The sequence below is a fragment of the Peromyscus californicus genome, unplaced genomic scaffold (genome assembly GCF_007827085.1).
Source record: "Peromyscus californicus insignis strain IS unplaced genomic scaffold, ASM782708v3 Scaffold_8__1_contigs__length_139910024, whole genome shotgun sequence".
In the NCBI taxonomy this organism is placed as follows: domain Eukaryota; kingdom Metazoa; phylum Chordata; class Mammalia; order Rodentia; family Cricetidae; genus Peromyscus; species Peromyscus californicus.
This window is the reverse complement of record NW_026294606.1, coordinates 105,838,772-105,854,259: the sequence shown is the minus strand read 5'-3', so window position 1 is coordinate 105,854,259 and position 15,488 is coordinate 105,838,772. Positions and strand designations below refer to the sequence as shown.

Sequence of the window (15,488 nt, the reverse complement as noted above, 5' to 3'; positions counted from 1 at the left end):
AACCCATGCCTGGATGGAAGAGTGGCCTTGGAAAGGGTGTTTTCATGAAACTTTGGGACAGAGTCCAGATACAGGAGAGAGAATGAGCCACAGGACAGAGAACTGTGATAAGGAGTCCATGGCCTCTCAGGACCCAGAAAAGACAGAGATGAATGAAGTATTGGGCAAGCTCTGGAGATTCACAGAAGCAGGGATCTCCACTACCACGATTTGTGCCTACTCTCCGCATAGGGCCTGGCACCCAGCTATTGGCACTAACCCCCAATGCCTGCCAGAGCCCTGGCATGCATGTTAGGCACAGAGTGCCAGACACGGGGGTGGCAGGGGGTGCCAGGCCACACACAAACAAGGACCTTCACACACACAGGGAGGGAAGTGCACCCACACACTACTTATTTCATGCCCTGGGGACTCAGGGTAGCAGGTCAGGGACCACCCTGTCCTGACGTTTCTTCCAGGTGTTCCCATTAGCTTGGTTCTTGGGGAGGGGGTGGGTGAAGTAAAAGTAGAAGACGACTTTGATGTTCCTTTGACATCTCATTCGTACCCACACACATACACTTGTGTGGCTTCCCCAGTTCTGGACTCTGGAAGAAAGTGAGGGCAGAGTGGGGGGATGAAACAGAAACTCCCAAGAATCCCGGCCTGGCGGTCACTCTTCTCCCTTAGCTATGGCTGCGAACTGCTCAGATGTGAGTGAACATTTGGGTGTGTGCACCAGGAACCTAAGGCCAATGCACCGCGGGTGTGGCCCGGAGCAGACTCTGGCTGGTTCCATGCGATGTTCTGGAAGTCATGGCGATATCAATGTGGAATACTTGAATGAAAGTTGGTGTTGGTGCATGTGTGTGTGCGTTCGTGCGTGTTTCTCTGTGTGTGTGTGTGTGTGTGCGCGTGTTTCTCTCTGTGTGTGGGTGTTTCTGTGTGTGTGTGTGTGTGTAGGTAGGTAGGTAGGTATTCTGAGGAAGCGTGAGCAGAGTGTGCACACCTGAGCGCGGAGGCTCAGAGCCGTTGGCGTGCCAGTAGGCGCGCAGGAGTGAATGAGATGCAGGGCACAGGGTTGGGCAGCCTGGCCCTTTCCCCTGGCGAAGCCGGCGACTGACGGCTCCGCCTCGTGCAACAACTTGGGACTTTGTTCCGGCTTCTTCGAAAGCGGATCTAGCCGAGGGGGCGGGGCGGGGGGGGGCACCTGCCTGGCGGGGGGTGCCGAGATATAAGTGCAGGAAAGCCCACCCCAGCCCCGCCTCCGCCCCGCCCCCACCCCGCCCTCGGGGAGCTTTATAAGCTGTGTCCGAGGGCCGGCAAAGAAAGCGAGTATCCCTTCCACCCCAGGCCGTGATTTCTCTGCACTCCGTGTCCTGGCCCTGAGTCCCTCTCCGCGCTCCCCAACCCGGACCCCGCCCCGCCCCTCCCTAGCCCCGGCCCGGCCCGGCCCGCAGTCATGGAGCGCTGGCCTTGGCCGTCGGGCGGCGCCTGGCTGCTAGTGGCGGCCCGCGCGCTGCTGCAGCTGCTGCGCTCAGACCTGCGTCTGGGCCGCCCGTTGTTGGCGGCTCTGGCGCTGCTGGCCGCGCTGGACTGGCTGTGCCAGCGCCTGCTGCCCCCGCCGGCGGCACTCGTGGTGCTGGCTGCTGCCGGCTGGATCGCGTTGTCCCGCCTGGCGCGCCCTCCTCGCCTGCCCGTGGCCACTCGCGCGGTGCTCATCACCGGTGAGTGCGCGGAGCGCAGGGACTCCAGGCTGGAGGGCGGGACCGCACACCTAGAGGGTTTCCCTTGGGCACCATCAAGGCGGACTCCGCAGCTCAGAAGTGAGAGTCCTTCTCTCCCAGATGCAAGAGAGAGAGCCAAGTAGGAAGCTCTGGGCACCTCACCAAGTCCGGGTTAACTACCTGCGGCCGCGGGGAGTGTTGAAGGGAAAGTTAGGTAGAGAGTGGGCAGGTGCTCAAAGAAAACTAGGGACTAAGAAGGAGAGACGGAGTTTATGCTGTGCTCTTCCCTAAGAGACCAGGTGTGGAGCAGAGAGAGGACAGTACTCTTAAAAGGACTACAGGAGACCTGAGAAGGGAGAATGCCATCCCTTGAACTCTGCTTGGCATCTCCACATCACTGGAACACACTATCTGCTATTCTGTGGAGACAGAGCTTAGATGCAAGTTCTGCAACCCCTGACCTCCATTGGCTGGAATCCCTGGAGTTCAGAACCGCCTGAGGTCACAGCAGCTGGATAGTAGCTGCTGCTTAGATCCAACTACCCATTGCCAAAACTGCAGCATTCTGCTCCGAGTACTTCATCCTGCCTAGTCCTGGATGCCCGGGAAAGAGCCTTGGAGAGCTGGACTCAGGTGTCTCTGGTGCCTGGCTCAGCTCTCTTTGTCTGGAGCAGGGAATAAATCTGTCATCAGAGGGAGGGAAGGGGGGAGGGGGACTGCAGACCCAGCAGGAAATGGGGAGGGGGAGGAAGGCCAGGGGGCATTGGTCCATTACATGGGAGGAGGGGCAGCCTTGTTTTTCCCCCAACCACCATGGCTTCTCAGAGATCTCGGTCCTTTATGGGTGGTCTGTATGATCGGATGGGGCTGGGAGAATTTAGGAGGAAATCCTTGGAGAGAGCTGGGTGGAGACAGGTGGAATATGGAAGGTGTCTTGGATCACAGAAAGGGTGTGGGACAAAGGCTTAAGACAGGAATAAGCCCATGATTTGGGAAGGGGATAGTCAATAACCAGTCTGGCTGTGGGGGTGTGGTGGGATGTGAAGTTCCCTCGGGAGGAAACCTGAATGTCAGGTGAGACACCAGATAGCACTAAGGTAGAGGAGGGTGGCATAGAGGCGTCGGGCTTCAACAGAGGGGGTGGGGATCAAGCAAGATGGCAGAGATTTCCAGGGTGAGTGTGAAGCCTCACGGAACCCCAGTTTCAGGAGGTTCAGGAAGGAAAGCTACCAAACTCTTTTGGAATGAAATGGGGACTAGGTTATAGGGCAGAACAGATCCCTTCCGGCCCTCTGCTCTGTGAGCTACTTCACCAGGTCCTAGGCCATTTCAGGTTCTACTGGCCCAGTTGGGCAGTGGTTCCTAAGATCTCACCTCAGGTCTTTGGTACTGCTGTTACTTCTAGTCTTGAGCCTGAGCAAGAGGTGACCTGAGCTTCCTTTATCTCCTCAGAGCTCCGAGTTTGGGAGTGAGGATTGCCCAGCCTACTCCTGTCTAAGGCCGGAAGTTGGCTTCTAGCTTCCCAATGCCTGCAAATTTTGGGGTTTTCCCAGGCAGCAAGGCACTTAAGTAACCGGGTCCTGCCCCACCTGCCAGCAACACCTCACCTTACACCCGCAGAGCTGTCACTCATTCCTCCCCAAGAATGCCCAAGAGCCGTTTGTCAAATCTACTCCACAAGCTCAGCCCTGGAGTCCGAGTTTGGGCCGCGTATCATGCATGGTACCTTGTGTGCAGGCACGTGTATATCTTTGTGCTGATTGGTGACAGGGGTCAAGCTCATGTGTGAACATCCAGGCAGGTTAGGGATGTTTGCAGGTGAGCAAGGGGGTCAGGTGTGGGTGACTGTTGGGACCCCAGAGCTGAAGCTCTGGCAGGATTTAGTGGAGCGCTCTCCGCTGCAGAAGGGAGCAGAGGCAAGTGTGTGTATTTGTGCACACACATTCCCCTCCCCCAGTCAGTCCCTTGCCTGAGAAGGACCCCTCGACACTGGCTGGCCGGCCCCAGGCACACAAAGCCCCGTTTGCAGCCCCCTGCCCAGCTTTGTTCTCTTCTCAGCATAGGGGGCGGGGCTGAGACAGGAGGGTGCTGTTTGTCCGGGAGACGGGAAGCCAGGCGAGCTGCAAAGCAGCTTTTCTGCTTAGCAGGACCTCAGGGCTGGCGGGCTCCACAGCACCTCCTCCTTCACTGGCCCTCCTCCTCCTTCACTGGCCACCCACAGAGCCAGGATCAGAATGGAAACCATCAAGGAAGCAAGGGCTTATCAGTACCAGGGACCCCCACACTGGGGCCTTGCCTGGTGGTTCTTATCTCTGCATACCAAGGACAAGAAAATGAAACCTCCATGAGTGGTAGCTGACCTCAGGTCACACTTGGTGGTGGGAAGGGATTCCAGCGCAGGTCTGTTTTCTTCACTTACCCTGCATGGCTCCTGTCCTGAGAGGGAAATGGTCTGGGGCTCAGCAAACACATATGCCCCAAAGTCAGTGATTGGAATTCCAAGAGCAGATTTCAAGGGGAAGTTGGGCATGGAGCTCCAATTGCCCCTGGAACAATAGTAGGGGGTGCTGAGGCTGAGAGGAGTGCCCAGGATGATATCATCAGAGATCGTGGCTTTATTCTAAGGCCCACAAGATCCTAAGGAAGACAACGCCTCTGGGAATTAGCAGCAGCAGAGTGATACTGCCGTTTTTTAAAATATACCTCTGGCTTAGGAAGTAGATTCATGAGATAAGATGGGACCAGACTAGGTCTCTGATTCTTCTATAAAGTAAGGTTTATCACTCACATTTGATGGGTTATAGGAAATCAGGGAGAAGACAGCTGTCACAGAATTGATGCTCAGGGCTCAGCCAAGAGGACAAACTTAAAACATACATTTATTTGTAAGGAAGGAGGGAGGGCTGAGTGTTCAAGACCGTAGGTTCTACCCAGATACTGGTGATCCTTGGCTTGTCTTAGGGTGGGCTGGGCCATTGTGGGAATTCATTGGCTATCTTACCCTGGTTAGGTTGTGACACTGGTTTTGGCAAGGAGACAGCTAAGAAACTGGATGCCATGGGCTTCACGGTGCTGGCCACTGTGTTGGATTTGGATAGCCCTGGTGCCCTCGAACTTCGTGCCTGCTGTTCCCCTCGCTTAAAGCTGCTGGAGTTGGACCTAACCAAGCCAGAGGACATCAGTCGAGTGCTGGAATTCACCAAGGCTCACACCACAGGCACTGGTCAGCAGACGTGGCTCCATAGGGCTGGGCACGGCTGGGCACGGCTGGGCGAGTGAGGGAGGCAGTGATTGCATGTTTGCTGTCAGCTGAACTGGACCTTCCCTCCTGCCTTTGTGCCTCAGGCCTGTGGGGTCTGGTTAACAATGCTGGCCTCAACAGCGTAGTGGCCGATGTGGAGCTGTCTCCAGTGGCAACTTTCCGAAACTGCATGGAGGTGAACTTCTTTGGTGCACTTGAGCTGACCAAGGGCCTCCTGCCACTCCTGCGTCACTCAAGGGGACGTATTGTGACCATTGGCAGCCCAGCAGGTAAGTGCTCTGAGGCACAGTAGTAAAGGAGAAGCTATGGGGTGAGGAATGATCTGGGGAACTCCTGGCCAAGGCTGAGCAGCCTCTTCCCCTTCCTATCCCCAGGAGACATGCCGTATCCCTGCTTGGCAGCCTATGGAACCTCCAAGGCAGCTGTGGCACTGCTTATGGACACATTTGGCTGTGAACTGCTTCCCTGGGGTATCAAGGTCAGCATTATCCAGCCTGGCTGCTTCAAGACAGGTGAGGGTTCAGGTTTGGGGTGGGGCATGCATGTGGCCTGGGTGTGTGGTCTGAGGATCTAGTCTGACTTGGGTTATAGACGTAGTTCACATTAAACAGATTAGTAGCCTCTGGCTCCTCCAGCTGCTGCCTGCTGACCTTGCCGTGCCTTCTTCAGAGTCGGTTACCAATGTGAACCTCTGGGAGAAGCGCAAGCAACTGCTGCTGGCCAACCTGCCTGGAGAGCTGCTGCAGGCCTATGGCGAAGACTACATCGAGCACTTGCATGGGCAGTTCCTGCATTCACTCAGCATGGCAGTGCCTGACCTCAGCCCAGTTGTAGACGCCATCATTGATGCACTGCTGGCAGCTCAGCCACGCCGCCGCTATTACCCAGGCCGTGGCCTGATGCTCATGTATTTCATCCACCACTACCTGCCAGAGAGCCTACGACGCCGCTTCCTGCAGAATTTCTTCATCAGTCACCCTCTGCCCCGAGCACTGAGGTCTGGCCAACCTGGCCCTGCTCCTGCTTAGGACACACCCCAGGACCCAAACCCTTCCCTAGTGGCAGCTCGGTGAGCCACAAATGGCCTAAGTGCTCCAGCAAAAGAGGCTCCATGAGCCCTTGGCCCTTTTTCCTAGTTATTATAAACCCCTCAACCTTGCCCTAGAACAACAGTTTTTAACCTGTGGGTCGTGACCCCTTTGACAAATTTCTATCTCCAAAAATATTTACATTATAATTCATAACAGTAGCAAAATTAGTTATGAAGTAGCAACAAAAATAATTTTATGATCTGGTTCCATATCATGAGGAACTGTATTAAAGGGTCACAGCATTAGGAGGGTTGAGAACCACTGCCATAGAGTCTATGTTAAGAAAAGCCCAGACTCTACTGCTGATGCCTAGTCCAGGCCTGGGAAGCTGAAGGTTGCTAGTGAACCTCTGGACCTTTCCACTGCTTCATGAACCCACACATACCCTACCAGATACAATGCTCCACACTGCCGCTTGGAGAACCCAGCTGGATGGAGAGTTTGGTGAGAGATTATCTGTAGCCTTTGATAGGATTCTACAGATCATTTCTCTGCAAACTGAAGAGTGATTAGGCAGGTGGGCATCTCCTCAGGATTCTCTCGGCACCAGTGCCTAAGTGCTGCAAGTCCAGAGTAAATCCCAATTGCCTCTTGACTGGCTCAAGAATTAGGTCCCCAACTACCTGCTCCCAAACCACAGGGAAGCTACACATTGCACTTGTCTGGTTGTTGGCATTTTAAAATAAAGACACATTTTTATTTCTCCTAGAATGGGGGAGATCAGTGTTTCAAGGAGGTGACTGCCTGGTTGCCTGGGTGACAGGGTGTGATTACATGATACTGCCAGGGATATCCTGGGACCAGCAGAGGAGCTGATTGGGCATCCCAGGCACTCTGTGGTTCATATTCTCTTCTACTGACCTCAGGCAAATACTCGAACTGGGTTTCTACACAGTGAGATGAAGACAGTGACTGTTTTGGAGAGTTACAGGGCATGTGAGCAGTGAGTGAGGTCTGGGGCCCCCAGACCCAAGACACACCTCTCCAACAACCCCACCTCAGCCTGTCTCTGTGCCTGAGCTCCAGCAGAAAGAGCCTCCTCCTTGTGGTTGCCGACCACAGCAGAGGCTCAATCAAGGGTGCAGTGCTGAAGAGAGCTGGGAGTCAAGGAGAGGTACTAGGTCCCAAAGGAGGTAGCAGACAGTAGGCTTTTTTAAAGAGGGGTATTTTATTGTCTCAGAGGGGCAGAACTGAGTTAGAGAGAGGGGCTGCAAAGCTACTTCCCCCATACCCCAAAGACACCCCCTCTAATCTTCCACAGAAGGGGAAGAAGGCTCACACTGCCCCAGGGGTTCTCAGGTTAGGGAGGGGCGTGAAAGTGACACAAGTTTCTTAGACATGTCAGCGGCTGTAAACAGAGGGCTGGGGGGCTCTTTGCTCTGGAGGGGATCTTGGTCCATTCTTTATCAGGGGAGAGGTCCCTAACCCCTTTTTAGGCCTAAGAGTAGTCCCAGAGGGGGTCATGGAAGCTGGGCAACCCCAGGACGACATGCTACACCTCACCAGGTCAGACACTTAGTGAGCCATGGGCTTCACACAGCATACAAAGACACACACAGTGCATTTGGGAGCCTTGGGTTGGAATGCTAGAAGATGGGGATATAGTTGTCGATCTTGGCGCGATGGCGCTGGGCGATGCACTCAGCAATCCACACAATGTTGCGACATTCCTGTTCCTTAAGCTTCACAAAGGCATAAAAGACACCAAAGTGGAACTGGTTCAGGAAGGCCAACTTGTTCAGCTTCACCTGTGGACAGAGGCAGGTGTGATGCACAGGTGGTTGTGGCCAGCAGTCATTAAGTCCTAAGTCACAACCCTCCCTATACTGGGCAAGTTCCACAAGGGCCCTGTACTCACCTCATGTTCAAAGAATCGGTCCTCCAGGGTCTTGTCTCCAGGATTGCTACCTGCACCCTCAAAAAGCAGTTTGTATTCCTGGCCAGGAAATGGGGAGAAGTACAAGTATGAGTACTTCTGGGTGCTGGGGGTGCCAACATGGTCACCTAAATCTCATCAGTCAGAGCACTCACCGGGTAGTAATCAGCTACATTCTTGACCTGTTCATAGTCATCAGCCCGAGCCAGCTGAGCCAAGCCCTCAGGGTAGAGTCGGCCACAGTGTGGAAAGAGCTTGGCACGGTCCTCCTTGGACAGCTCTGTGCCGAAAGAGTTGATGGTGATGATGAAGGCGCGGCGGTCTGCTTCAAACTGCAGGGCCAGTGCAGAGGTGAGGAGAGAGGGAAGACGAGGGAGACCATAGCCAGTCAGTGGCAAGGGTCAGTGGGAACAAAAGGCAGAGCGGTAGGGCAGGCACTCACCTCTAGGATAGGACACATGGCATCAGCTGTGGTGCCACCCAACAGAGTGCAGAACTTGTAGAAGGACTCCAGATAGGCCTGCAGAGAGGACAGTGCTTGCTTAGAGCAAGGAGAGCAATATTGGGAGACTTATTGGAAAGCTCGTCAGGGGCTGGAGAATGGCTCAGAGGTTACAAGCACTGACTGCTCTTCCAGAAGACCGGGGTTCAATTCCCAGCACCCACATGATGGCTCACACTGTCTGTGACTATATTTCCAGGAGACCTGACACCCTTACACAGGCAAAACACCAATGCACATTAAAAAACAAACAAAAAACCCACAAACATTAAAGAAAAAGAAAAAACAAAAAGAAACCTAGTCAGTTTACTTCTTCATCTAAGCCTTTTTATGGTAGGGATGGGCCAGCTCATGCCATGACAATTTCCCTGTACCAAAACATCTACCAATTTCAACAATCAATCACCCAAACAGTAGTAGCTTGCTGTCTTCTATCTAGGGGTGACAGAACAGTTTCTGACTCACTGTCTGCTTCAGGGTACATGTTCCCACCCCTTTCTCTTGACAGCCAACCTTAGAGGGGCTCTGCCTTCCTTTTCTCCTAGTCTCCAGAAACCTCCCCTTCCCTAGCCTCATAAAACCAGGTATCCAAGGGCTAGTGAGGGACAGTTATCCTCAGAATTCACAAATGGTCTGGACTGAATCCCTCCCTTGCAAGAAGCCACCTTGCAGAACACTACTCCTCCCAGCCCCAGGCAGCCCCTTGGCATCAACAAACAGCAGGAACCAAATTATCAGGTCAGTTCCTGGTGAAGGATGGTTATCGCCTATGTGAATGCAGGCCTCACCGTCAATAACTAGGTACATGGGCTGCCGGCGGAAATAAGTACTTTTTGTCCAGACAAATTGGATCTGCTGGGCATGAGGAAAGGACAGGTCACCCCAGATACAAGGTCTTTCCTGACTCTAATTTATAAAGTCACACAGGTTTCTTTCCAATACCTTCCCCCTCATCATGATCTGGCAGACTCCCTGGGTAACAATCTTGCATGAAACTTCACTTAGATATCACCTAAGGTTCCATACGTAACATGGTCAGAGACTCTGGATCCACATATTAAGGACGATTCTGAGTTGGGGTTGGGGGGCTTGTAAGGAATGAAAAACTTTCCACATTCAGGTGTGCCTTCTGAGCCGGCTTGGACCCACAGGACCTGCTATTCCAAGAGAGACGAGATGAGCCCCAGAGCCCCACAAGCACAGTGATACTATGCTCAGTGCAAAACCCGCAGGTGACCAACGAGATCACAGGAAACAAAAAGCTAGTGTAAGTCAGCAGTAAGAAAAAGCCTGCAGGCCGGGCAGTGGTGGAGCATGCCTTTAATCCCAGCACTTGAGAGGCAGAGGCAGGCGGATCTCTGAGTTTCAGACCAGCCTAGTTTACAAAGCAAATGCCAGGACAGCCAGGACTACACAGAGAAACCCCGTCTCAAGAAACCACAAAACAAACAAACAAACAAACAAAAAACTAAAAAAAAAAAAAAAAAAGGAAGGAAGGAAAGAACAAACAGAGCCCAACACAGAGGATCTCAGAGAATCAAAAGCCTGCAGCAGAAATGGTTCCCAGCTCCCACCAGGGCTTGGTGGTACTTCTCAATCCCTCCAGGAGTCAGTGCTCCATAGCCTTCCTTATGGCCAGCCAAGCTGGTTATGCTGGAATCTTAGGACCTACCCTGGTGGAGCCTGCAGTTCCTATCTGTAGGGGAAACTACTAGCCAGATTTTAGGTTCCATGCCCTGTTACCTAACCTGTTTGCTTAGCCAAGCTGTACTGATCCCCAGAGAAGCTGACCCTTGGGTTAAGGTCTATACTTTCCTCCAGAGGCTACAGCAGCAAAGAAACTGGCAAGAACCAGGTACCAAGGTCACCTCCCCAACCCCACCCTGTACCCTGGAGTCTGCCAGCCCATGGTTCTGCACCAGCTGTCTACAGTTTACCTGCCAGACACTGAGGGTCCACCTAATCTCCCATCTGGGGCCACTGGGCTGGGACATTCACTGCCTGACAGGCAGGCAGTTCTGGCATGGGGTCCATAGAGCTGGGTTGGTGTTTATGAGCTGGTTCCTGGGCAGTCCTTGCCAGTGACTCCAGCTAAAACCAGTCAGGCCCAGTGAGGGTGTGGGTAAGGCTGGGGGGATAGCCACACCCCTCATCCTGTCTAGGGCAGGGAATTTGTCAATGAGCCAGGTGAGTGTGTGGGACAATATAAAATTTCGTATGTATATGTGTATTTGTGTGTGTGCGCACATGTGTGTATGTTTGCATGTACCCCTTACCTCTACTCTGCCTTCCACCCTGCAGTCATAGAGGGCCTTCTAAGAATACTTTGCTCTGTTAGACTTAAGGCTCACACCTAAAGTTGTTGCTGTTGTTTTTTTCCACCTTTTACTTATTTTGTGTACATGTACACATGAAGGTCAGAAGACAATTAGTGGGAGTCATCTCTCTCCTTCCACCATGTGGGTCCCAGGGATTAAACTCGGGCTGTCTAGCTTGGCAGTAAGCATCTTCATTTCCTGAGCCATCTTGTCAGCCCAAACTTCAAACTTACCTTTTTTTGCTTATTGTTGTAGTTTATTTGTTTTGTGACAGGGTCTCACTATATAGCCCTGGCTGTTCTGAAACTTAATACATGGACTCAAACTCACAGAGATTTGCCTGCCTCTGCCTCCTGAGTACTAGGATTGAAGGCATGTGTCACTATGACTGGCTTACTTTTTTTTCTTGAGACAGGCTCTTACTATGGAGACCTGACTGACCTGGAATTCACGACATATATAAGGTAATCTTGAACTTAGTAAAAATTCTCCTGCTTGAGCTTTCTGAGCATTCTGAGGTATGCAACACCACTCCCAACTAAATTCAAACTTTTGATCAGGCATTCAAGACTCAGACCTCCTCCCCGCTTCCCATGGAAAAGCTGCACTTTCACAGTACAGCCCTTGCCGTCTGGCCTGGCCCTGCTCCTGGCTTCCTTTTTGTTTATACCACCCTCTGCCTGCATTATCATAGCTTCTACCATCTACCACCAGATCATTGCTGTACGTTGGCCCCGGCTCCACAGAAAGACCAGAAGATCCGATAGCTACCTCTTAATCTCTGCCATGACTGCGGGAACCCAGGAATCCCAAGTCCACTCTATCCCCAGAGGCTAGCCAGTCTGTGCCACAGCCTAGTGAAGCAAAAGGCGAGTAGAAGCTAAAGACAGTGAGATATAAGGTACTGGCTCAGAGTCTGGGAACCTGAAAAGGTCATAATGACCTGGCTGTGCTTGGCTGGATCCCTCTCCCACATAACTAAGCATATAGTATTGCCTTTTCCTAAGTGCCTGTCCTGGCTGGCAAAAGCACATATGGTATAAATCTGAGGGCTGTGGCCTGGGTGGTGGCCCATGACCCTCATGGATGCTACAGGAGCGGCTGTCCAGAAGCCAGGTCTGACAGGCCAAGTGACAGAGCACCAGCCGCTCCCTCCTGCTGATGTTATCTGAGCCCACTGCAGACACCACAGAATGGATAGCCTGTTCCATGTAACTTTGCAACCATCACAGGAGCCTGAGAGTGAGAGGCTAGGCCCCCAGGACAGGAGCCTGATGCACATGAATCCCGGCCCAGCATCTCACCCACTATCAGGCCCACAGACCCACCACCCACTGACAAGTCAACCCCCAGCCCCCATGCTTCTAAAGAACACTACCTTGTAAAGCGTATTTCGGATTATCTCGATGTTCATCTCATCAAGGTCCTGCTCTGAGATGCAATCCTGGAAAAAAGCCGCTGGGGAGGGAAGACAAGGATGTGAAGAGTGGGTAAGCAGCCTAAGTGAGAGGGCCACGTTACAAGGCCCATTAGGCTAGGTACTGGGGACCCCCAATACAGCCTGGGATGTGGCCTTGGAAGTGGGAGAAGCAACTCTCTGGGCCATGTGCACTGACCTGAGCTTTTCCTGCCTCCTTGCTCCTAAAATTGATTTATAAAGGAGGCGGCCAGCCATAACATGATCTAATCACTGCTGGGGCAGACCCAAGATCAGACCATGCCAAAGACAGGCTTGCATAATCGGCCATGAGATTCTCTTTCTCCAGGGGCAGCTATGGATTTGGGGGCTGAAATCCATGGGATTCTAGCCTCCTCCTTTAGGTAAGAATGAGGAGCTAGACATGGACTAAGAGGAGAGGCTAGGGCAGGATCAAGAAACCTCACTCCCAAGGAGGGCCTGAAGACTTACCTGATTTCTCTCCTTTAAAGATGAAGAAACTGCAGAAGCCACAAAACATCCCAAAGCTAGCTCAGAGATAATGGGAGACTCAAAGGCAAACTAGGTGGACAGACAGGGCTTTTCAACCTAGAACCTTCTGACTCAACTCTCGTGGCTTCCTGGAATAGTTCCCCAGGGCTTAGACTTCGGCTACAAGAGTACTAACTAGTTATGAACCTCACGTCTTCTCTCCAGCATTCAGGCAGACAGGAGCCAACACGAGTGCGGCAGGGCTAACAGAAGCTTTCCTGATTCCACTCCCTTCCTTGGCCTCTGACACGAACCCTGCATCCTACTGGACACTGGCTGACCTGGCCTCTAGGACCTGCTCAGTGGAGTCAAATGAAGCTGTTTGCTTCTCTTTCCCACCTCATAAGGAGCCGGCCTTAGCATCTCTGCTTAGGGTCACAGTCTACCAGACCTCTCAGGACTCCAAGGGACACAAGCGCCCCTTACTCTTCCATAAGTTCATTCAGCCCTCCTCTGAATTCTGAAAAACTAGACTATTTCCAAAGCCAGACAGTCTCAATCTGCCCTGTGGGTTGCCTGTCTGGCCTAGAAAACCCAAAGGGAAAGGAGAAGAAGTGGGCTGGGAAATAATGAGAATGGGAAGTTGAGGGAAGGGCAAGGTCAGCAGCAGCAGGCAGATTCTCACTTTCTGCTTTGGGGTTGCCCCACCTCTACAATCTACAACCACACTGAGGCTCCAGTGCTAAGACCACTGTCCAGCAGCTGTTTCCACCACAGTGGCTCACCCAGGGGCGTGTCCACCAGAATGGCATTGTAGAGCTCTGCAGGTGTCTGTGCGATGTTCACGGCCTCCATCTGCTCAAAGCTGCCTAGTGGGTGGCACTTGGGCACAAGTTCAGCGATTGAACGCTGGTGCAATGTGCCAGTGATGAGCAGGATCACGTTGTCAATCATGTAGCTATAACTGTGAGAAGCAGACAACAACAGGGCAGACTATTAGGGTAAAAGGCCTGGCCCAATACCCTTGCCCACACAACGCATGGGTCAGCACCTCCTAAGCATAAGCGCTGGCTCATGGATGCTATGATAGGCTCCAGAGGCATTGTCCTTTGGTATCTCTTCACCCAGGTTCCTGTCACCATGACCACCACTACCTCCCTACCCCCAGGAACAGGAACATAGGGTAAAGGCAGCCTCTCCTTTGAAAGGATGGTGGATTTATGCCTCACAAAAGATGGGAACACAAGTAGCTCTCCTACAGTGTGAACTGTGTTCCAACAGTACACAAGAACCACAGGCATATGCAGGTGAGGTATACAACCCATCCTAGAGGTAGGTATGGTCGGGAGCTTGACAGATAAAAAGACTTGGAGATGAAAGTGTGTCCTGGAAAGACAGACTAGTAGTATCCGAAGGCCTAGAGGCACACACTGAGTGAGACTGGACTTAGGGACCAAGTACTGTCGAGACTGGCCAAGGGAAAGGGAGGCAGAGCTGCTGGTGAGGCAGGGCTGTCAGCAGAGGGCTGCCTGGAGACTGAGCCCAGGCCAGGCAGAAGGTTTCCACTTCACCGCAAACACTGGGGCTGTAAGAGGGCTGAAAACAGGATACCACAGTACAGTTAGGGCTACTCTGGCTCCTTTAAGTTGAGGGGGACAGAAGAGGGAGAGGGGAAAGGCTAAGGAATGGGCTGGGTTGGGGAGAGGCTTCTCCAAGAAAGGCCAGAGAAGAGTTATAGAGGCCCCATTTAAGAATGAAGGACTAGGTCAGGCGGACTGCACAGCCCCACCTTGAAGACAGAAAAAATTCCTCCTTACAGCCAGATGCCAGTTTAAGCAACTACTCAGGAGGGCCTGTATGAGATCCAGAGGCTAGTCTGACTCAAGTCAGTTCTAGGCTTCGTCTCTTAGGCTGGCCCTGCAAGAGGACAGCTCTGTTTGCCACGGGCAGCAGAGGGAGCTGTGGAGCTGGGGAGGGTGGGGCTGCCTAGTTAAGACTTGGCAAGGGACAACCAAGACAACTTGTCTCCAACTGAAAAACATAGCCACAGAGGAGCTGGGGCAGAGTTTTGTGTAACCACCTACGGGAAGGAAAAGAAGGGGAGAGAGAAGACCCAGCTACAGTCAGGCTGCAGCAGGCCCAAGTGTAACCCATCCTGTTACAAGTAATAAACTTGGAGTATAAAGGAGCTGGATTAGGCCCCAGGAGAATGTCCTTAAAGGCCAGTCTGGGCCATGAAAGGGTAAGGATTAAGATGGAGGCTACTGTAAATTGGGCCCTGAGCACAGGTCCTGTTCTGTTTCTAGGTGGGCTAGAGCTGGGCTCCATCCCTGTGACAAATCTTGAGTACCTAATGCTGAGACTCTTTAGGGAAGGCCTTGTAGGAGGTAGTACCCAGTACCAAGGGAATAAAGGGAAAAGGTGGTGGCCTAGAGCCCATACCTCAGCTTAAAGAGCCAGCCACTGGGGTGTTCCTCTAAGGCCCTCAAGGAAGGTGCAGGAAAATGCCCCAGCTCCTGTCCCAGCCCAACCCATACTCCTTGGCTTGCTGAACACTGGTCTCCTGGGCCTGGGGCCAGGCAGCAGCCCTCTTTCCATACCCAATCTGGCTGGGTCATTATAGGATATGCACTGAGAAGAGACAGGGTTCCCCTTCCAAAACCAAGGGCCTCAGGCAAGGCCCATTTGTAGTTGCAAGCCAAGAGGCCCATATGGCCAGCCTCCCATCCCTGACCCCACAGAACTGGCAGAGTGGGGGTACAGCAGAGAGAGTGAGCCTGCCAGAGCTTTGTACTTTGGCCTCAACCTGTATCTCCTCCACTCT

General features: G+C 52.8%; 2 protein-coding genes across 2 annotated transcripts in view; one reads left to right on the top strand and one right to left on the bottom strand.

Moving 5' to 3' along the window:
• The first annotated feature begins 1,387 nt into the window (after nt 1-1,387).
• On the top strand, nt 1,388-7,601 carry Hsd11b2 (hydroxysteroid 11-beta dehydrogenase 2). Its single transcript, XM_052727134.1, has 5 exons — nt 1,388-1,706; nt 4,717-4,929; nt 5,052-5,237; nt 5,343-5,480; nt 5,638-7,601. The coding sequence occupies exons 1-5, from the start codon at nt 1,442-1,444 to the stop codon at nt 5,994-5,996; spliced, it is 1,161 nt and encodes a 386-aa protein (XP_052583094.1). The 5' UTR covers nt 1,388-1,441; the 3' UTR covers nt 5,997-7,601.
• Atp6v0d1 (ATPase H+ transporting V0 subunit d1) overlaps nt 7,206-15,488 on the bottom strand; it is a 39,171-nt gene continuing 30,888 nt past the window's right edge. Inside the window, exons 3-8 of the mRNA XM_052727135.1 lie at nt 13,450-13,628; nt 12,134-12,213; nt 8,378-8,455; nt 8,091-8,267; nt 7,918-7,995; nt 7,206-7,807 (exon numbers count right to left, since the gene is read on the bottom strand). Of these exons, the coding sequence (XP_052583095.1) occupies nt 7,646-7,807; nt 7,918-7,995; nt 8,091-8,267; nt 8,378-8,455; nt 12,134-12,213; nt 13,450-13,628 (754 nt within the window). The 3' untranslated portion in view covers nt 7,206-7,645. The remainder of the gene's footprint in view (nt 7,808-7,917; nt 7,996-8,090; nt 8,268-8,377; nt 8,456-12,133; nt 12,214-13,449; nt 13,629-15,488) is intronic.